The 22,171-nt window shown below is 45.9% G+C and overlaps 1 protein-coding gene across 1 annotated transcript; it reads right to left on the reverse strand.

The window, feature by feature from the left end:
• Positions 1-7,828: 7,828 nt before the first annotated feature.
• On the reverse strand, positions 7,829-19,141 carry tph2 (tryptophan hydroxylase 2 (tryptophan 5-monooxygenase)). Its single transcript, XM_063897925.1, is given in 12 exon segments — positions 7,829-8,386; positions 8,870-9,003; positions 9,187-9,282; positions 9,422-9,548; positions 10,690-10,709; positions 10,711-10,826; positions 11,262-11,458; positions 11,559-11,626; positions 12,308-12,408; positions 12,897-13,080; positions 13,187-13,321; positions 18,876-19,141. Coding segments are annotated over 12 exon segments (1,494 nt in total). The 5' UTR covers positions 19,017-19,141; the 3' UTR covers positions 7,829-8,211.
• Between the last annotated feature and the right edge of the window lie 3,030 nt (positions 19,142-22,171).

Here is a 22,171-nt window from a genome sequence, read left to right on the forward strand (position 1 = left end):
ATGCATTTTCATTTCTGGGCAGGAAATCAGGGAAATACCATCCGTGGAAATATAGGAAAAATAAATGTATACGAAATAAATAAATAAGACAAAAATCAGAGAGAAATAAATCAAAAGAAATGAAATCAGGATCATCTGTAACATTTTCTGCAAATAGCACAAAGAAGTGTACACTTTGAGAACATGTTCATGGAGGACTGTCCTCATTCTCGGGGGGTATTTCTGTGACCCACGTGAGACATGAAGCAGCAGAGGTACTGCCACAGTTCAGACAGTAAGCCTGTGTGTGTATGCATATACTGTATGTATTGTCTGTTGGGGTTCCTGCATTGTCATGGTTAGCAGCATCTAGTGGAAAGCTAGCAGAACTGCAGCCCCCCCACACACACACTGACTGGGCTCAGTCTCTGATGTTAGGATCATTAGAAGAAACAGAGCGGGTAAGGCATGAGGGTGAAAGAAACAGACAGTATGATGATCAGTGCTGAAGACAAAGACAGACCCTTTCTCATATTATAGGTTATAGGACAGAGAGAGGACAGAGAGAGGAAGGAGAGAGGAAGGAGAGAGGAAGGAGAGAGGACAGAGAGAGGAAGGAGAGAGGACAGAGAGAGGACAGAGAGAGGAAGGAGAGAGGACAGAGAGAGGAAGGAGAGAGGACAGAGAGAGGAAGGAGAGAGGACAGAGAGAGGACAGAGAGAGGACAGACAGATGACAAAGAGAGGAAGGACAGAGGAAGGACAGAGGACAGAGAGGACAGAGAGAGGAAGGACAGAGGACAGAGAGAGGACAGAGAGAGGAAGGAGAGAGGACAGAGAGAGGAAGGAGAGAGGACAGAGAGAGGAAGGAGAGAGGACAGAGAGAGGACAGACAGATGACAAAGAGAGGAAGGAGAGAGGAAGGACAGAGGACAGAGAGAGGAAGGAGATAGGACAGAGGACAGAGAGAGGAAGGAGAGAGGAAGGACAGAGGACAGAGAGGACAGAGAGAGGAAGGAGAGAGGACAGAGGACAGAGAGAGTAAGGAGAGAGGAAGGAGAGAGGACAGAGAGAGGAAGGAGATAGGAATGAGAGAGGACAGAGAGAAGACAGAGAGAGGAAGGAGAGAGGAAGGAGAAAGGACAGAGAGAGGACAGAGAGGACAGGGAGAGGAAGGAGAGAGGACAGAGAGGACAGAGAGAGGAAGGAGAGAGCAGGAGAGGACAGAGAGGATAGAGAGAGGACAGAGAGAGGACAGAGAGAGGAAGGAGAGAGGACAAAGAGAGGAAAGAGAGAGGACAGAGAGAGGACAGAGAGAGGAAGGAGAGAGGAAGGAGGACAGACAGAGGAAGGAGAGAGGACAGAGAGGACAGAGAGGAGAAGGAGAGAGGACAGAGAGAGGAAGGAGAGAGGACAGAGAGGACAGACAGAGGAAGGAGAGAGGACAGAGAGGACATTTGAGCCATAACCTTATGTTGAGATACCTGTTTCATATAATGGGACTTACATTCTCAGTTTCACACACTTACTGTTCTCACAGCTGGAGCAGCATGTTTGTATCTCTGACCATTTTAACACTTCATGAAGAGTGTAAACTGTTGCATGATTATTTATCCGAGTTTTTCTGATGTTTTTATGCATAAAATAAACAGATAAAATCTTGCAATGCATCATGGGATGAATAATTAGTGCCTGTCGAACAATCACAGACTTTTGCTGAAGCAATGACTGAATTCATTCAAAGGCGTGCAGTTTGAAGACAGAAAGAAAACTATTTTTTAAACTTTATTTTTACTGTTTAAAAATGGCACAAAAGCTGAGACAGAATGGAGAAAAGGCCCCTACAACAGGGGCGGCTGGCCCATAGGGGGCGATAGTGCACCGCCCTCCTTAAGCCAAACGAAAAAAAAAAAAAAAAAAAAAAAAAGAGAGAAAAGAGTTTATTTTGCCGGTCTAAGTCTTAATAGTATAGTCCAAACAGCAGCCTGAATATCGCTGCGACAATCAGCAGCCTGGATGTCACTGTCCAACCAGTAGCCCCGCCCCCTTGGGGCGATATCAGTCAGATTGAAAATCGCCCCAGGCGCTCTCATAGACTTACATGTTGAGACTCGTTTTTTTCAAAAATCGAACGATACAATGCATTTCTATGGGCTCCGGGGGGGCTTGCCCTAACGTGATTTCGTCATACGCAGTTACGCACTGATGCGTGATTTTTTTGAACACGCCCCTTTCAGTAAATGATTCAGTTTCACAGAATCAGCAGCATGCACGTCATGCCTGTTGGGTCTGTTGGTTTTCTATAGAGCTCCTGCGGTCACGTGACTTTTGGTTGGGAGCCACCATTTTGGCAGTCAACATGACCACCGGTGCCAGTGTTTTCTTACCGAGCGAGTATACTTCTCATTTTAATTCAAGTGAAATTCGGCTTTATAGTACAAAATTAGAGAGATTAAATATAAGCGACCCATATAATTCACCCGGTGTGCTTTTCAAGAGCATAACCTCCTGCTCTGAAGACGATGTACCCGACTTGCGCTACGCAGACATCCACAGCTATCTTGTAAGCTTTCCATCAGTGTACTCAGGAGACTCCCTCAGAGCGTACAAAAGCTTGGAGGCTTACAAATGGTGTCAGTCCGGCTTCGTAAACAACATTCAACTGTGGAGTCTTACATCCAAAAACTTCGGCATCATCACTGCAAGGGTAAGTATTAAATTATTCCAGTTTGATAGGCAGTGTCACGTTAGCATTGTTTGTTTATTAGCTTGGCTAGCTAAAATCCGGACTCAACGGATTATCACTCTTTCTCCCTACAAAATAAGAAGGAATATTTCAACACGGGTTTGTTTACCACTAGCTTGCTACAAGCTAACTTGCTAACTGGCTAGGCTGCGCCAGAGCCACACTTGTTGAGTTAAAAAGGGACATCACAGTGTCCGTTAGCTATAATAACTGGGTGCTACTTCTTAAATTAAACTAATTAAATTTAATTAAACTGACCAGGAACTTTTTGTAGCATTGTACTGTATTCCTTCACCCACCTGATATGAAGTGATCACTGCATAAGCGAAAGCCAACGGCCGGGGGGTCCCATCTTTCAGTCTTTTTCTGAAGGCTCCTGGCTCTTTTAATCGCTCCAATCCACTTCTCCCTCCTCTCCGCGTCTTTAGGAATGCGATAATACGATACACCTTTCTTTTTCCCACGCCTATTTGTGCAACCTGGTGCACAGCAGTTATCCACCATCCTTGACAGTCTGCCAGTGCCTGTCAATTTACTGCCGCGATGACTGCCAAAATGGCTGCCCCTGTCGTATCTCGTCACGTGACCAGCATATATGACATCATCTGCAGGAGCTCTATACCTTTACTAAACCTGTAAACTGTATAGTGGTAAATGGAATATGTTCTGGAAAATTTTGATTAATTACAGTTTTGATTATAGTATAATTTGATTTGATTATTGCTATGGCATCCATGATGGCTATAAATTGTAGACTGTGCTAAAAGTGATTTCAAGGGCAAACTATTAGATGACAAACTATCTGTTAATGTGTGTTTTATTGTGGAACCAAATGTATTGTATATTTTATGTCTGGGGTTGCATCTAGTGGTTGAAAACCAAATTAAACAATGAGATGTGACACTGTAAAGCTGGCTATCTGACTTTTATTTATTATTATTTTACCCATTGAATGGGTCATCTTAGCCATCATCACAACTTTTGCCCCCCCTGAGAAATTTGTCAGGAGCCGCCACTGCCCTACAATCACCATGTAGGGTCAATATGATAAATAACCAAGAGAGAATTGATCCATTTTCAAATAAGTGAATAACATTTATTTTCAGTTTACAAAAGTAAATATAATTCTTCCAACAAAGGGTTTACTTTTAAAGAGATGGAGTCCATTTGAAAGCAGGAGAGATTGCAGCACGTGGAAAATCGAGCCTGTAGATGTAGCCCCTTCAGATTTCAGTTGGAAACCCCGTTCTTTGGTGCAGCAAACTGACAGAAATGGGTTTGGGCTCAAACCTATAATTTGAAGTTTTGCCAACGTAACTAATGTAATGAGACAAACTTTACTCAAGAAACGTAATAAAGACAGTAAGCTAGTTGCGATAATTACTTTCATTTAGTTAGCAACAAAACGAAAAAGGATCTACCCCGCCTGTGTGACGGAGGTTTGGCCGGGCGGTGCCGCGAACCCGCAGCAGCTCAGCTTTCTGAAGCGGGACAGGTAGAAGACGGGGCCGATGAACAGGCCAAAGTTTGGGAACAGTAGCAGCACCTGCAGGATGTCGCACTGGACAACGGACGAGAACATGTACGGCATCAGAGCCACCACAGGAGAGTACACCACCACCGACGGCACCATCACGGCCACGATGCTCTTCAGAGCCTGTCTCTTCAGTGGCACGCTGGAGCCCGAGGCGTGGCCCGGCCCGCCCCCTCGTAGCACCCATACGATGCCCAGCAGACTCAGCAGCATGAGCAGGAAGAGCAGTGACGTGAGGACCGACAGGGACTTGACCACGATGCGCATCCGCATTATATTCCCAAACAGAGCCATAGCCAGCGTGAGGAACCAGGCAACGCCACACAGCGCCACACGGTACGCCCACCGCCCCAGATGCATGTAGGCCACGGGCCGAGCCACCGCCATGTAGCGCTCCAGACACATGAAGGTCAGCAGCAGCGGGCAGCCACAGGCGTTCAGAGCATACAGGGACATTTGTACGGGGTGGCTGATCTTGGAGCCTTCGTGCTGCATGTTGTAGATGTCCAGCGGCAGGAAGAGGCAGGACAGGACGCCCATCACCGAGATGCTGAGGCCCAGCACCTCGGACGGCGTCATGGCTCGCAACTTCCGCAGCAGCAGCCACATCAGAGCTGCGTTAGCTGGAAGGGCCGTCAGCATGAGGACGATCTTCACCAAAAACCAGACCAATGGACCAGTTTGCTTGTAGCAGCTGTAGATCTTGGATGGGGAGAAGACAGGTTCGTAGTCGTTGTAGTTGTAGTAGTTGTAGTAGTCGGAGTAGTTGTAGTAGTCGGAGTAGTTGTAGTAGTCGGAGTAGTTGTAGTAGTCCTCCATTATTTGCCCCCCACTGAAAGAGGCGATGGTGCTGTTGGTGTTTACACTGCTCAACGCTGAGGCTGTGCTGATGTTACTCATGGCAACGAGTCTGAGGAAAGAGGAAGGATCATTACCTGCATTGTAACAGCTAAAGGCTAACAGCTAAAGGCTAACAGCTAAAGGCTAACAGCTAAATGCTAACAGCTAAGGGCTAACAGCTACAGGCTAACAGCTAACACCTGACAGCTAACATCTAACTCTAACAGGCTGACCAACCCCCCTCGGTCTAGATCTAAGACTTAGTCTCTCTCTTGGTTTTGGTTTTGGTCTACGAGCTTTATTTGATATCTCTTTCAGAATAATGTACAACACAAAGGGAACAGAGACTGACCTGCAGAAACACGATGGAGGTGATGGAGAGGATGGAGGTGATGGAGAGGGTGGAGGTGATGGAGATGATGGATGGTGATGGAGATGATGGATGGTGATGGAGGTGATGGAGGTGATGGAGATGATGGAGGTGATGGAGATGACGGTCTGTGTGCAGCTCACTGGTCTCTGCGTCCTCTCACACTCCAGCAGGACGTTAAAGTGATGCTCCGTGTCCCTCTCTGTTCCCATCATGCAAATGTTCGGGCGGTTACACCTGTTCTGTGTTTTTCTGTTTCTCTACATCTCACGGATCACTGCTGTCATTGGTCGCCTGCAGGCTCCTCTGTGAGATGCTATCAGGACTGTCTGTACCGCACCTACCTGACTCATTATTGTTATTGATAGAGTTACTGTACAATATTCTACTGGTTATAAAGTGAACTAGCCAACAGTTTCATCCATGAATCAAAAACATCTCTAAACCACAGGGGGCAAACTCAAGGCCCGTCTCAGAGAATGACTTTATCATTATCAGCACGGTGTGCATAAACTACAGGTCCCACAATGCCTCTTGTGTTGGGACACTGAAAGGTCAGATGGGGCGTTCCAGTTGCTCTTCCTCCACCGGGCTGTTTCTCCACCCAGGAGGTGATGGAGGAAGTTATGATCATTTTAAATCTTAATAAATTCTTTTATTTTTAAATACATCCTACGTCATAAACATGTAGACTGTTGAGATTTGGGATTAGCCCACATTTAGACCAATCACTATTCAGAACAGATCACGTCCCACTACTACCTCCCGCCTATTCTGGAGTTGTGTCCATTTCTGTGTTTAATGAATGGAAAGAATGGACATCAGGAATTGGCTAGAAGGACTAAGGATTTATTAACCACGACAAATCCTGATGAAAGCTGGCGATCCTGCACCTGTCGTAGCAGCAGCTAGCCTTAACGCTGTTAGCTTGTCCCCGATCATGGAGTGTGTTACGGGCCTGCACACCGAAACCGAATTTAGTGCGCTATGGGATCAGTGTGGAGCAGAGGACACAACTAACTCTCCCCAAAGTAAGAAGAGACGCACAACAGAAAACAAAACGCTACAAGTTTACGTTTGAGAGCAAACTACGGAAGCACGGATTGACCAGGACGACAGGATAACAGAAAATCTGAGACTGTTTTACAGCTGCATTGACGCAGTGTGTGGAGAGATGGCACGACGCTTTGGAAAGCACAACAGCAGACTCAACGAATCACTGGCATCACTTGATCCTGAGAGTGATTTCTTTTTGAACACAGACAAAGTCTTTCCCCTGTTGGAATTGACCAGCACTAAGCTTGTAGAAGCCGAGTATGTTGTGGCCAGACAGTTTCTCCGCACAGAAATGGAAGGCTCTACACCCCCAGTGGATGGAAAATGGACTATTCATACACTTGTCACCACCTTCCACAAGACCCTAGAAGCCATGCCAAGTGTCATAGGGGCGTTTAGGTCTGCCTTAACTTTCGGGGCCTCCACTGCTACCTGTGAGAACTCGTTTTCAGCCTGAAAAACATTTCCAGTGATCACCGACGGAGCATGCTGCACCAGCGGAAAGCTCACCTTATTCAACTGGGTTTTGAAAAGGATCTGACCAGGAAATGCAGGGATGAGTGGAAGGACGCTTTGCTGAGGCGATTCCATTCTTCAGGCAAACGGCATCTCCAGCTTTACTAGCAAGCAGTAAGTAGAATATGTGCATGCCATCATATGTCGGTGCTTACTGCGTATTCCACACCACATTATATATTACACACGTGTTTGCTGCCGTGGTCAGCGGTTGCCCAAGTTTCAGGCCCAAGCTAAGCTGTTGCTGTCATGTTTTTATTGTGAATTTGTGCCTCGCTCATGAGTGCTGTGTTACCAGTGTTTGTGCCGCCATTGCAAAAATGGCTTCTACGTTGCCCTTTCTTTGTGTGTATTTGCGATAGGTGTGCGTCTTTACGCAATGCTGTCGGCCATGCTGTTTTATGTTATATATATTGTGCCGCAGCACATTAAGGTTTTCTGTGCCCTCCCATGAAAATCACATGCCCTCCCTGGAGATGTGTTCTGGTGCCGGGCCTGACTCAGACGTGCTGCTGTTTGTTGTTCTTATATTTATTTGAGTTCCTTTTATTACGTCTATACTTTCTTCCACCTTTACAGATTTGAATGTCTTTACACTTTGCTGCTGCAACTAAATTATTCCCCATCTTGGGATAAATAACGTACCTATACATCCATCTTACCCCTGCTCCCATGGGGGTAATTAGGTATAAAGCTAAGATATGATAATCAAAGCCCGGACACTGAGGTGATCTGTGTCTCTGGTCTGTGGGCGTGTCGGTAAAACAAAGGAAGCCATGAATCATCAGTTTCCCAGTTTCAGGGTTAAATTCACGTTTATTTATTATAGTTACAGAGAAACCGACTTCTTAAAGCATCTGTCAACAAACAACACAAACAAATGAGGAACATCTGCCCACTTTAACACGGTACACATTTATCAGGGCTCATAAACAGCTCTTCACAACCCAGACGCCCTGCTGCTACTTGACGTACGGAGCTGGAGAGGAGGAGGATGTCACACACAAATAAAGCTAGCTACCCTTTATAGCATCGGACTCGTTACACAGCAAATCTTATTCACATGAACACAGGTGAGGTTTTTTAATCAATCAGAGCCCTCACATGAACACAGGTGAGGTTCTTAACCAATCAGAGCCCTCACATGAACACAGTGGATGATTTGAACCAATCAGATACCCATGTAGGTGTTCATCTTGCCGAGCGCGTCACAGACGGTGTTGAGGTCGCTGCGCAGGTCCTGCACCACGTCCTCGATCCCGCGCGTGTCTTTGAGCAGGTCGATGCTCTGCGTGTACGGGTTGTAGTACACGGAGAACGGGCGCTTTATCGTCTTCGCAAACTCCCTGTGAGAGAGGAGACATGGTGTGACCGTCAGAATACACTTTTAAGTAAAATGAACTTTGACATCCTTGGTCAGGAGGCGGTCCGACAGACTCTGGCTACGCCCACAGAGGAAATCAGAAGGTTGTTATTTACGTCGTTTGAATCCCTCAGCGTTGACTTGTGGTGTCACACAGGCAGCGTGTCTTCATACAACACTTCGTATGATATCTCACGTGTGTTCGTCAACTTCAACCCATCAAAGTTCATTTATCCAGCCCAACGAGTTACACATGTGTCTCAGGATACAACAGCCTGTCCTTAGACTCCCCCAGCTTAAAAGGAAACCCCACAGTTAAGGGAGGGTCCCTTCCTCAGGACGGACAGACGTGCTGCAGGTGTTGTGTGTAAATTAAAAGATAATACATTTAAAGCGTAGACGGTACTAATGTTAGGAAACAGGATGTGTGTGTGTGTGTGTGTGTGTGTGTGTGTGTGTGTATCACCTCATCTTCTCCTTGGCCTCCTCAAAGCTCTCGGACACGAAGTAGACGTCCTGGAAGGTGGTGATGAGACACTCCTGTCTGCAGGTCGTCCTCGGGTCGAACATCCTCACACAGGCCGCCTCGGACAGGGCATGCTGGGAAACACACAGGCGACATGTTGTGTTGTCCTCATTCGTGTGTGTGTGTGTGTGTGTGTGTGTGTGTGTGTGTGTGTGTGTGTGTGTGTGTGTGTGTGTGTGTGTGTGTGTGTGTGTGTGTGTGTGTGTGTGTGTGTGTGTGTGTGTGTGTGTGTGTGTGTGTGTGTGTGTGTGTGTCACCCTAAGCTCTCCTATAGATGACAGCAGCCCGGCTCCGTAGGCTCTCAGCTGACCGTCCTGTTTGCAGAGTCCGAACTCGATGGTGAAGAAGTAGCACTGCTCCCAGCAGATAGGGGTGAACATCACACAGGAGTGATAGAAAGCAGGATTTGATCAGACGTTGCTTTGGTAGTTTCTATGTGAGTGCCTGAGTCACATGATCATATCTGTGGCTTATTAATGTGCAGAGACTCACCGTGGCCAGCTTCTGGACGTCCTCGTCCGACGCTCCCAGAGACGCCAGGCCGATCTCCTGAGAGAACTGAGCGAACTTTGGGTCCGCCAGCAGGGGGACGTGACCCAACAGCTCGTGGCATGTGTCACTGCAGCGGTAATAACATGTCAAAAACGTGCATCTATAGTAACATGTTTACTACATATTAATAACAGGTCAAGGGAAGGTCCAGGGAAGACTTGAAGAAGGTCCAGAGAGGATCAAGGGAAGACTTGAAGAAGGTCCAGGGAAGACTTGAAGAAGGTCCAGGGAAGACTTGAAGAAGGTCCAGGGAAGGTCCAGGGAAGACTTGAAGAAGGTCGAGGGAAGACTTGAAGAAGGTCCAGGGAAGGTCCAGGGAAGACTTGAAGAAGGTCCAGGGAAGGTCCAGGGAAGACTTGAAGAAGGTCCAGGGAAGACTTGAAGAAGGTCCAGGGAAGATCAAGGGAAGACTTGAAGAAGGTCCAGGGAAGACTTGAAGAAGGTCCAGGGAAGATCAAGGGAAGACTTGAAGAAGGTCAAGGGAAGATCAAGGGAAGACTTGAAGAAGGTCCAGAGAGGATCAAGGGAAGACTTGAAGAAGGTCCAGGGAAGATCAAGGGAAGACTTGAAGAAGGTCCAGAGAGGATCAAGGGAAGACTTGAAGAAGGTCCAGAGAGGATCAAGGGAAGACTTGAAGAAGGTCCAGGGAAGATCAAGGGAAGACTTGAAGAAGGTCCAGAGAGGATCAAGGGAAGACTTGAAGAAGGTCCAGGGAAGATCAAGGGAAGACTTGAAGAAGGTCAAGGGAAGATCAAGGGAAGACTTGAAGAAGGTCCAGGGAAGATCAAGGGAAGACTTGAAGAAGGTCCAGGGAAGATCAAGGGAAGTCTTGAAGAAGGTCCAGAGAGGATCAAGGGAAGACTTGAAGAAGGTCCAGGGAAGATCAAGGGAAGACTTGAAGAAGGTCCAGGGAAGATCAAGGGAAGACTTGAAGAAGGTCCAGAGAGGATCAAGGGAAGACTTGAAGAAGGTCCAGGGAAGATCAAGGGAAGACTTGAAGAAGGTCCAGAGAGGATCAAGGGAAGACTTGAAGAAGGTCCAGGGAAGATCAAGGGAAGACTTGAAGAAGGTCCAGAGAGGATCAAGGGAAGACTTGAAGAAGGTCCAGGGAAGATCAAGGGAAGACTTGAAGAAGGTCAAGGGAGGATCCAGGGAGGATCCACGGAGGTAAGGGTAATTCAGTCTGGAGGGAATAGGTGTGTACTCACGGCTCAGGGGTGTACAGGGGGATCGGTGCTGTGCCTCACGTACTGGGTGCAGTTGAACACTCTGTAGGCCAGTGCAGACAGGAAGTCTCTGGGAGAGAGGTACCCAGCCACAGGACGCACCGTGAAGCCAGAGCGCTCTGACACACACACACACACACACACACACACACACACACACACACACACACACACACACACACACACAATACTGTTTGGTTTTCTATTTGTAAAAGTGTCTGATGAAGATAACGATGATGAGGGTGGTGAAGATGATGAGGGTGATGAAGACAACGATGATGATGGTGATGAAGATGACAATGATGATGATGAACATGACAACGATGATGGTGGTGAAGATGATATGATGATGATGAAAATGATGATGATGATGAAGATGATATGATGATGGTGGTGGTGAAGATGGTGATGAAGATGATGATGATGATGTGATGAAGATGGTGATGAAGAGGATAATGATGATGGTGATGAAGATGATGGTAATGAAGAGGATGATGATGATGGTGGTGATTATGATAACGATGAAGATGATTATGATGAAGATGATGACACACCTCGGAGGAACTGGGACACGTCCTGCAGCTGGGGGATGTTGTCCTGGCGGTACCCGCAGTGCTGCTGCAGCAGAGGCAGGTTCTTCAGGTGCTCCCTGCAGGCGTGGGTGGGGTACAGCTGGGTGAGCTCTCTGAACACCACACCCCACGTCCTCACCTCCTCCGGGGTGTACTCGATACGGGGGATGGGCTGCCCGCTGGGGAGGGGACACACATTACATTACGTTTAGCTTTAGAATATCAACCCGGCTTCATCACGTGTCCCAGGAGGAGAAACAGGAAGAGGATCAAACTCACAACTTGTAATTCATGGCCACCTCCACGAAGTACTTCCTCCTCTGACGGTACACCTGATCCTTAAAGCCCTGACAGGAAGAAAAACATCATCCATAAAACTTCAAATATTTTCTACACACAGATTAAAGCCTCCCAGAGACGTCGTCTCCAGGACTTCATTTATTATAATTAGTAGAACATGTGTATAACATGTTGATCACATGTCTCCCCCTCTGGTGGACCAACAGTCACATATAAGAGATGCAGTGTGCAAAATATCAAATTATAAGTTCTATCAAATATTAAAGTTCTATCAAATATTATAAAGTTCTATAAAGTTATGTGATCATCATGGATGACCACAAACCTAATAATAATATAAAGTTATGTTTGGAAATGTTCTCCCCTCTTGTGTCATGTTGAGTCTCCCTCCTGTGCCTGACTGTGTCTTTGTGTTCACCGGGTGCCCCTGTGTTTCTCCTCCCCTCTCCAGCTGTTTGTGGTCTTCTGATTAGCCTTGTGTATTTGGTCTTGTTCCCCTTTTGTCTCTTGTTGGGTCGTCATTGTTTCCAACCTGGTCTTGTCCATGTTACCTGCCTATTCCTGCCCATCCGTCTGTCTTTAATTTGAATAAAGCTGTACTTTTGTTTGGACCCCTACCTGCCTGCCTAACTCACACTGCACTCGGGTCCTGCTTCCCCATCCCTGACAGTTCTATAATATAGTTTACTGTAGTATAGTATAATAAGGTAGTGTGTAATAGTGCTCACAGGGTGGTCGGCGTCCAGCTCCGAGCCGTACATCAGCACTCTGTGAGAACACTGATCCAGCTCCGAGATCTTCATCGGGAACCAGGGCACATCCTCTTCATCTGAGGCATCAAAACAACAACAACAAACAAATATGCTTCATCATTGTAGTTAAAGGCATGTATTTTTACCCAGAATATCAAGATGTATAACGCTGAAGGCTACTTATCACTACTCAGGTGATCCTACCTGTCTCAGGTGTTCCTACCTGTCTCAGGTGTTCCTACCTGCCTCAGCTGTTCCTACCTGCCTCAGCTGTTCCTACCTGCCTCAGCTGTTCCTACCTGTCTCAGGTGATCCTACCTGTCTCAGGTGTTCCTACCTGTCTCAGGTGTTCCTACCTGCCTCAGCTGTTCCTACCTGCCTCAGCTGTTCCTACCTGCCTCAGCTGTTCCTACCTGTCTCAGGTGTTCCTACCTGCCTCAGCTGTTCCTACCTGCCTCAGCTGTTCCTACCTGTCTCAGGTGTTCCTACCTGCCTCAGCTGTTCCTACCTGCCTCAGCTGTTCCTACCTGCCTCAGCTGTTCCTACCCTTCTCAGATGTTCTTACCTGCCTCGGCTGACCACACGTGTGCAGGTGTGTTGAAGGAGATGACGTTGACGTGTTCTTTGAGGAACTCTAGCAGCTCGTTGAACTCCTTCTTGCTGCAGCTGCAGTCGGCGTAGATCTCCACTTCGTTCACGACGCGCTTCGACACCCGAGACTCGATGTGGCTCAGATTCACTCGCTTCTCCTGGAGGGAGGAGGGTATGAGGGGGAAGAAAGGAGAGGGGAGGAAAGGAGAGGGTGAGCATCAAAGGGAGGACCTCTCTAACAAGGGAAAGAACAAAGCTTCTCACCTGAAAGAGTCGGAGCGCTTTCACCAGACAGCCCACCTCGTTCTTCAGAGAAAACACCACCGCTGTTTTCCCAGAATCCTCTGCGCTCTCTTTGTCCGGCGTCTCGCTGATGGGACAGAAGGACGGACGCCTCGACTGGAGCACAAAGACACAGACACATAGAGCAATCATCTGAAACCATGTACGGCGCCCGGGGAGCAGTATAGGGAACAGTGACTTGCTCAGGGACACCTGTAGCACTTGGACTCTCCCTGACTTGAACCGGTGAGCTTCAGGTTCCCAAGCCAAGTCCCTGTTGACCTTGCCACCACTGCCCCTAGTAATTAACTAGTTGAGTACTAATCAAATAAAGAGTGCGTTCCAAAGCTACTTGTGTTCAGTTAGTAGAGTGAGTGAGTGAGTGAGTGAGTGAGTGAGTATGTGTGAGTGAGTGAGTGAGAGAGTGTGTGTGTGAGTATGTGTGAGTGAGTGAGTGTGTGTGAGTGAGTTGAGTGAGTGAGAGAGTATGTGTGAGTGAGTGAGAGAGTGAGTATGTGTGAGAAAGTGAGTGAGTATGTGAGAGTAAGAGAGCGAGTATGTGTGAGAGAGAAAGAGTGTGTGAGAGAGTGAGTGTGTGAGTGAGAGAGTGAGTGAGTGAGAGAGTGAGTATGTGTGAGTGAGAGAGTGAGTGAGTATGTGTGAGTGTGTGAGAGAGTATGTGTGAGAGTAAGAGAGTGAGTGAGAGAGAGTGAGTGAGCGAGTGAGTATGTGTGAGAGTAAGAGAGTGAGTGAGAGAGAGAGTGTGTGAGTGATTGAGAGAGTGAGTATGTGTGGGTGAGTGAGAGAGTGTGTGAGTGAGAGAGTGAGTGAGTGAGTATGTGTGAGAGTAAGAGAGTGAGTGAGAGAGAGAGTGTGTGAGTGAGTGAGTATGTGTGAGTGAGAGAGTAAGAGAGCGAGTGAGTATGTGTGAGAGAGAGAGAGTGAGTAAGTGAGAGAGTGAGTATGTGTGAGTGAGAGTGAGTGTGTGAGTGAGTGAGAGAGTGAGTATGTGTGAGAGAGAAAGAGTGTGTGAGAGAGTGAGTGTGTGAGTGAGAGAGTGAGTGAGTGAGAGAGTGAGAGAGTGAGTATGTGTGAGTGAGAGAGAGAGTGAGTGAGTATGTGTGAGTGTGTGAGAGAGTAAGAGAGTGAGTGAGAGAGAGTGAGTGAGCGAGTGAGTATGTGTGAGAGTAAGAGAGTGAGTGAGAGAGAGAGTGTGTGAGTGATTGAGAGAGTGAGTATGTGTGGGTGAGTGAGAGAGTGTGTGAGTGAGAGTGAGTGAGTGAGTATGTGTGAGAGTAAGAGAGTGAGTGAGAGAGAGAGTGTGTGAGTGAGTGAGTATGTGTGAGTGAGTGAGTGAGTTTGTGTGAGTGAGAGAGTAAGAGAGCGAGTGAGTATGTGTGAGAGAGAGAGAGTGAGTAAGTGAGAGAGTGAGTATGTGTGAGTGAGAGAGTGAGTGTGTGAGTGAGTGAGAGAGTGAGTATGTGTGAGTGAGTGAGTATGTGAGAGAGTGAGAGTGTGAGTGAGTGAGTGAGTGAGTATGTGTGAGAGTAAGAGAGTGAGTGTGAGAGTGAGTATGTGAGAGTAAGAGAGCGAGTAAGTGAGAGAGTGAGTGAGTGAGAGAGTGAGTATGTGTGAGTGATTGAGAGAGTGAGTATGTGTGAGTAAGAGAGAGTGAGTGAGTGAGTATGTGTGAGTATGTGTGAGTGTGAGTGAGTGAGAGAGTGAGTATGTGTGAGTGAGAGAGTGAGTGAGTATGTGTGAGTGTGTGTGAGAGAGTGAGTATGTGTGAGTGAGAGAGTGAGTGAGTGAGAGAGAGAGAGTGAGTATGTGTGAGAGAGTGAGTGAGTATGTGAGTGTGTGAGTGAGTGAGTATGTGTGAGAGAGTGATTGAGAGAGTGAGTATGTGTGAGTAAGAGAGTGAGTGAGTGAGTGTGAGTGAGAGAGTGAGTGAGTGAGAAAGTGAGTATGTGTGAGTGAGTGAGTGAGAGATTGAGTGAGAGTAAGAGAGTGAGTGAGTATGTGTGAGTGAGTGAGTGAGTGAGAGTGAGTGAGTGAGAGTGAGTGAGAGAGAGTGAGTGAGAGTGAGTGAGTGAGTATGTGTGAGTATGTGTGAGTGTGAGTGAGTGAGAGAGTGAGTGAGTATGTGTGAGTGTGTGTGAGAGAGTGAGTATGTGTGAGTGAGAGAGTGAGTGAGTGAGTATGTGAGTGTGTGAGTGAGTGAGTGAGAGAGAGAGTGAGTATGTGTGAGAGAGTGAGTGAGTATGTGAGTGTGTGAGTGAGTGAGTATGTGTGAGAGAGTGATTGAGAGAGTGAGTATGTGTGAGTAAGAGAGTGAGTGAGTGTGTGAGAGAGTGTGAGTGAGTGAGAGAGTGAGTGAGTGAGAGAGTGAGTATGTGTGAGTGAGTGAGTGAGTGAGAGATTGAGTGAGAGTAAGAGAGTGAGTGAGTGAGTGAGTATGTGTGAGAGTAAGAGAGTGAGTGAGAGATTGAGTGTGAGTGAGTGAGAGAGTATGTGTGAGTGAGTGAGAGAGAGTGTGTAAGTGAGTGAGTGAGTATGTGAGAGTAAGGGAGTGAGTAAGTGAGTGAGAGAGTGAGTGAGTGAGTGAGAGAGTGAGAGAGTGAGTGAGTATGTGAGTGTGTGAGTGAGTGAGAGAGAGAGTGAGTATGTGTGAGAGAGTGAGTGTGAGTGAGTAAGAGAGAGTGAGTGAGTGAGTATGTGTGAGTGTGAGTGAGTGAGAGAGTGAGTATGTGTGAGTGAGAGAGTGAGTGAGTATGTGTGAGTGAGTGTGTGAGAGAGTGAGTATGTGTGAGTGAGAGAGTGAGTGAGTGAGTATGTGAGTGTGTGAGTGAGTGAGTGAGTGAGTGAGAGAGTGAGAGAGAGAGTGAGTATGTGTGAGAGAGTGAGTGAGAGAGTGAGTGAGTATGTGAGTGTGTGAGTGAGTGAGTATGTGAGTGTGTGAGTGATTGAGTATGTGTGAGAGAGTGAGTATGTGTGAGTAAGAGAGAGTAAGTGAGTGAGTGTTGTGAGTGAGTGAGGAGAGAGAGTGAGTATATGTGAGAGAGTGAGTGAGTGAGTGTGAGTGAGTGAGAGAGTGAGTATGTGAGAATAAGAGAGTGAGTAAGTGAGTGAGAGAGTGAGTGAGTAAGTGAGAGAGTATGTGTGAGAGTAAGAGAGTGAGTGAGAGATTGAGTGTGAGTGAGTGAGAGAGTGAGTGAGTGAGTGAGTGATTGTGTGAGTGAGTGATTGAGTGAGTGTGTGTGAGAGTGAGAGAGTGAGTGAGTGAGTATGTGTGAGAGTAAGAGAGTGAGTAAGTGAGTGAGAGAGTGAGTGAGTAAGTATGTGTGTGAGTGAGTGAGTGACTGAGAGAGTGAGTGAGTGAGTGAGTATGTGTGAGAGTAAGAGAGTGAGTGAGAGAGTGAGTGAGAGAGTGAGTGAGTGAGTGATTGAGTGAGTGTGTGTGAGTGAGAGTGAGAGACTGAGTGAGTGAGTGAGAGTGAGTGAGTGAGTGAGTATGTGAGTGAGTGAGTATGTGTGTGTGTGAGAGTGAGTGAGAGAGTGAGTGAGTGAGTGAGTGATTGAGAGAGTGAGAGAGTGAGAGAGTGAGTATGTGTGTGAGTGAGTTAGTGAGTGATTGAGAGAGTGAGAGAGTGAGTGAGTGAGAGAGTGAGTGAGTGAGTGAGTGTGTGAGTGAGTGAGTGAGATGGTAGGTAGTTAGTAGCCTACCCCAATTAGCGAATAGCCAGTACGCTTTAAAGGTAGCTAGTTATGTAGAACGCTGGTCAGCCAATTGTTGAATCATTTTGTTTAATTGACATCATATTTGATCTTTTGGAGACATTTGATGAGATGCATTAATTGTAGGTTATAAATGTTTAAAGAATAAAATATATGATGAATAGTGAGCTAATATAAAATGAAATGATTCCTTAATGAGATTAATAAAATGTACCGTGTGTTTAAACGAGCTCCGGAGACCAGCACAGCTCGCACAGCATGGCTCTCCGTAAAACATGCAGTGAAATCAGGACGCTTCCTGAAGATCTATCCTTCATTTTCTCATCACAGGACAATAAAAGGTGGATAGAACCTGCTCAATATCCTTCAGTGCAAACTAGTTAGTGCTCCACATCACTGAAGCACACCTATGAAACTGATAATCAGCTCAGATAAAGCAGCTGAGGCGCTGCTGGAGGAGGGGGCTGCCGTATCACTGCTCACCCTCTCGTGCTCTCCAGGTAACGCTGACAAAATGACTTCCTACAGGGGGGGGGTCAATCTGTCTACCGCCCCCCCAAACCGAATAGTAACTTTTTTAATGACTTTGCTGCTTTCCTCACCCATCTACCCTCTCTCTCACCAGACATAATACTGACGGGGGATTTCAATATCCACATGGACAACACCAATCTGCCACTTTGAGTCAAAGTAGAAGTACTCAGGTCTTGTACTTGAGTAAAGTAGAAGTACTCAGATCTTGTACTTGAGTAAAGTAAAAGTACTCAGGTCTTGTACTTGAGTAAAGTAGAAGTACTCAGGTATTGTACTTGAGTAAAGTAGAAGTACTCAGATCTTGTTCTTGAGTAAAAGTAGAAGTACTCAGATCTTGTACTTGAGTAAAGTAGAAGTACTCAGGTCTTGTACTTGAGTAAAGTAGAAGTACTCAGATCTTGTACTTGAGTAAAGTAGAAGTACTCAGGTCTTGTACTTGAGTAAAGTAGAAGTACTCAGATCTTGTACTTGAGTAAAGTAGAAGTACTCAGGTCTTGTACTTGAGTAAAGTAGAAGTACTCAGATCTTGTACTTGAGTAAAGTAGAAGTACTCAGATCTTGTACTTGAGTAAAGTAGAAGTACTCAGGTCTTGTACTTGAGTAAAGTAGAAGTACTCAGATCTTGTACTTGAGTAAAGTAGAAGTACTCAGGTCTTGTTCTTGAGTAAAGTAGAAGTACTCAGGTCTTGTACTTGAGTAAAGTAGAAGTACTCAGGTCTTGTACTTGAGTAAAGTAGAAGTACTCAGGTCTTGTACTTGAGTAAAGTAGAAGTACTCAGATCTTGTACTTGAGTAAAGTAGAAGTACTCAGATCTTGTACTTGAGTAAAGTAGAAGTACTCAGGTCTTGTACTTGAGTAAAGTAGAAGTACTCAGATCTTGTACTTGAGTAAAGTAGAAGTACTCAGATCTTGTACTTGAGTAAAGTAGAAGTACTCAGGTCTTGTACTTGAGTAAAGTAGAAGTACTCAGGTCTTGTACTTGAGTAAAGTAGAAGTACCAGAGTGTAGGAATACTCTGTCACAGTAAAAGTATTCTAAATGTTCCTCCAGTGAAAGTAGAAAGTACTCTCCTCTAAATGTACTTAAAGTAGCGACAGTAAAAGTAGTCATTGTCTGATTGGTCCATTTCAGAATAATATCTCTGATCTGTTTTATAATGATTGATCAGTAAAGTGTCTCAGAGCTGGTAAAGGTGCAGCTAGTTTGAATGCTTTGTATACTGCAGGGTAGCTGCTGGATTTACTGCAGGTGAACTACAGTCTGATTGAAGGGTCATTATATTCACCATCATTGATCAGAAGTCCTTCTAAATTGTACTTAAGTACCGTACTGAGCAAATGTACTTAGTTACTTTACACCACTGAGTATGAATGAATTAATAATTGTAGTGGAGGATCTCACCATCTGGCCCCCGGTGTGTCTCTGGAACATGGCAGAGTCCAGCGACATCCCCCTCCGGGTCCAGTACTTGCTGCAGAACATCATCATGGCCGGCTGCATGCAGGGCACCGGCTCCGGCTTCATCACATGGGAGGAGGCCATGGGGAACCAGTGTGTGTAGGAGTACCAGGGCTCCAGCCTGATGCCGGGAGTTGCTCACACTGAGACCCCCCGCCCGACGCCTCCTCTCATATACTCCCACAGGGGGGAGGGGGCTCCTCCCTCTTCGGCAGCCTGTCCATCAGTACAGACTTCATCTGTTGAAGCATGAAACACTAAGGTGGGGGCAGTCAACCTACTGGATGTGTGTTTTGTAAAATGTGTCATTTCTACGTCCTAAACTCTGGTTTCAGACAGAGGGTGAAAAGATAAAGAGCTGTCTGACCATCAGCAGGAGAGGACTCTTTAAAGTAGAGACTCTACATACTGATATACACCTGAACATCAGCAGGAGAGGACTCTTTAAAGTAGAGACACTACATACTGATATACACCTGAACATCAGCAGGAGAGAACTCTTTAAAGTAGAGACTCTACATACTGATATACACCTGAACATCAGCAGGAGAGGACTCTTTAAAGTAGAGACACTACATACTGATATACACCTGAACATCAGCAGGAGAGGACTCTTTAAAGTAGAGACTCTACATACTGATATACACCTGAACATCAGCAGGACAGGACTCTTTAAAGTAGAGACACTACATACTGATATACACCTGAACATCAGCAGGAGAGGACTCTTTAAAGTAGAGACACTACATACTGATACACACCTGAACATCAGCAGGAGAGGACTCTTTAAAGTAGAGACACTACATACTGATATACACCTGAACATCAGCAGGAGGGACTCTTTAAAGTAGAGACTCTACATACTGATATACACCTGAACATCAGCAGGAGAGGACTCTTTAAAGTAGAGACTCTACATACTGATATACACCTGAACATCAGCAGGAGAGGACTCTTTAAAGTAGAGACTCTACATACTGATATACACCTGAACATCAGCAGGAGAGGACTCTTTAAAGTAGAGACACTACACACTGATATACACCTGAACATCAGCAGGAGAGGACTGTTTAAAGTAGAGACTCTACATACTGATATACACCTGAACATCAGCAGGAGAGGACTCTTTAAAGTAGAGACACTACATACTGATATACACCTGAACATCAGCAGGAGAGGACTCTTTAAAGTAGAGACACTACATACTGATATACACCTGAACATCAGCAGGAGAGGACTCTTTAAAGTAGAGACTCTACATACTGATATACACCTGAACATCAGCAGGAGAGGACTCTTTAAAGTAGAGACTCTACATACTGATATACACCTGAACATCAGCAGGAGAGGACTCTTTAAAGTAGAGACACTACATACTGATATACACCTGAACATCAGCAGGAGAGGACTCTTTAAAGTAGAGACACTACATACTGATATACACCTGAACATCAGCAGGACAGGACTCTTTAAAGTAGAGACTCTACATACTGATATACACCTGAACATCAGCAGGAGAGGACTCTTTAAAGTAGAGACACTACATACTGATATACACCTGAACATCAGCAGGAGAGGACTCTTTAAAGTAGAGACGCTACATACTGATATACACCTGAACATCAGCAGGAGAGGACTCTTTAAAGTAGAGACTCTACATACTGATATACACCTGAACATCAGCAGGACAGGACTCTTTAAAGTAGAGACTCTACATACTGATATACACCTGAACATCAGCAGGAGAGGACTCTTTAAAGTAGAGACTCTACATACTGATATACACCTGAACATCAGCAGGAGAGGACTCTTTAAAGTAGAGACACTACATACTGATATACACCTGAACATCAGCAGGAGAGGACTCTTTAAAGTAGAGACACTACATACTGATATACACCTGAACATCAGCAGGAGAGGACTCTTTAAAGTAGAGACTCTACATACTGATATACACCTGAACATCAGCAGGAGAGGACTCTTTAAAGTAGAGACTCTACATACTGATATACACCTGAACATCAGCAGGAGAGGACTCTTTAAAGTAGAGACTCTACATACTGATATACACCTGAACATCAGCAGGAGAGGACTCTTTAAAGTAGAGACACTACATACTGATATACACCTGAACATCAGCAGGAGAGGACTCTTTAAAGTAGGAGAGGACTCTTTAAAGTAGGAGAGACTCTGGTATATACTGAACTAAACGTTCTGTGGGCCATCATTCACATCTTCAGGTTATATTTTGTAAATGAAAGATGTTGTTAGTCTCAGGTTTTGTGTGTGTGTGTGTGTGTGTGTGTGTGTGTGTGTGTGTGTGTGTGTGTGTGTGTGTGTGTGTGTGTGTGTCTGAGTGACAGCCCTCCCCCTCCCTCATAAGCTGCAGATGATTTCTGATGAATATCAGCTCTTTCATTTCCTGCCTGACAGGAAATGAAAGAGCTCCGAGGCAACACGCTTTTATCTTCTTCTACTGCAGAATTACAGGCGGATACAGGTGATACCTGGGAGGGGGGGAGAGGAGGAAGAAGCAGCTGCAGTGACATTTAGAGACGCTCAGTTTGACATTTCGGCTGAAGAACAATTTAAATGACTTCCTGTCTCAGATGTTGAACTCTTTTATTTACTTTGGTCAGTTTATTTATATTCATCCTGTCTGTCTTCTCTGGTGATTTCTCTGACGTCTGTTAACCTCTTTCTTTCTCTGCCTTGATCCTCCTTAGCAACGGTCTGTTATCGAGTATAAGCAACCTCTGAAACGTCCGAATTGACCAATCAGAATCGAGCATTCAACCAAGCTGTGTGATACATATATACGTGTTTACGGTTTACCCAGAGACTCGGCAGCGGATCTCTGCGGCTCGTGACGGCATCAGAACAACAGGAAACTGCCGCCGAGGTTCGGCTCACATTTGGAGATTGGACGTTGGAGAAATTAAATATATAGACCTATATTTGTAACTATTAACACTTAATATATATTAGTTAATATGAACCTATATAACCATAAACACTTATATATAGTTGTGTGGGGCGGGGGTCCAGTTGACAGGTGGATGGCTTGGATTTCCGGATGAGTTCTGTGATTTCTGAGAGAGTGGGGAGCTGGAAGGAGGAGAATGAGTGTGTGGATGGGTGAAAGTCTGCTGAGATGCTGAGGTGAGGGATTGATCCAAGGTGCTGGTGGATGATCTTGATTTTTGCCGTGAAAAAGGACATAATGGAGTTGCAGAAGG

This window comes from Eleginops maclovinus, chromosome 2, assembly GCF_036324505.1.
Source record: "Eleginops maclovinus isolate JMC-PN-2008 ecotype Puerto Natales chromosome 2, JC_Emac_rtc_rv5, whole genome shotgun sequence".
Classification (NCBI taxonomy): Eukaryota; Metazoa; Chordata; class Actinopteri; order Perciformes; family Eleginopidae; genus Eleginops; species Eleginops maclovinus.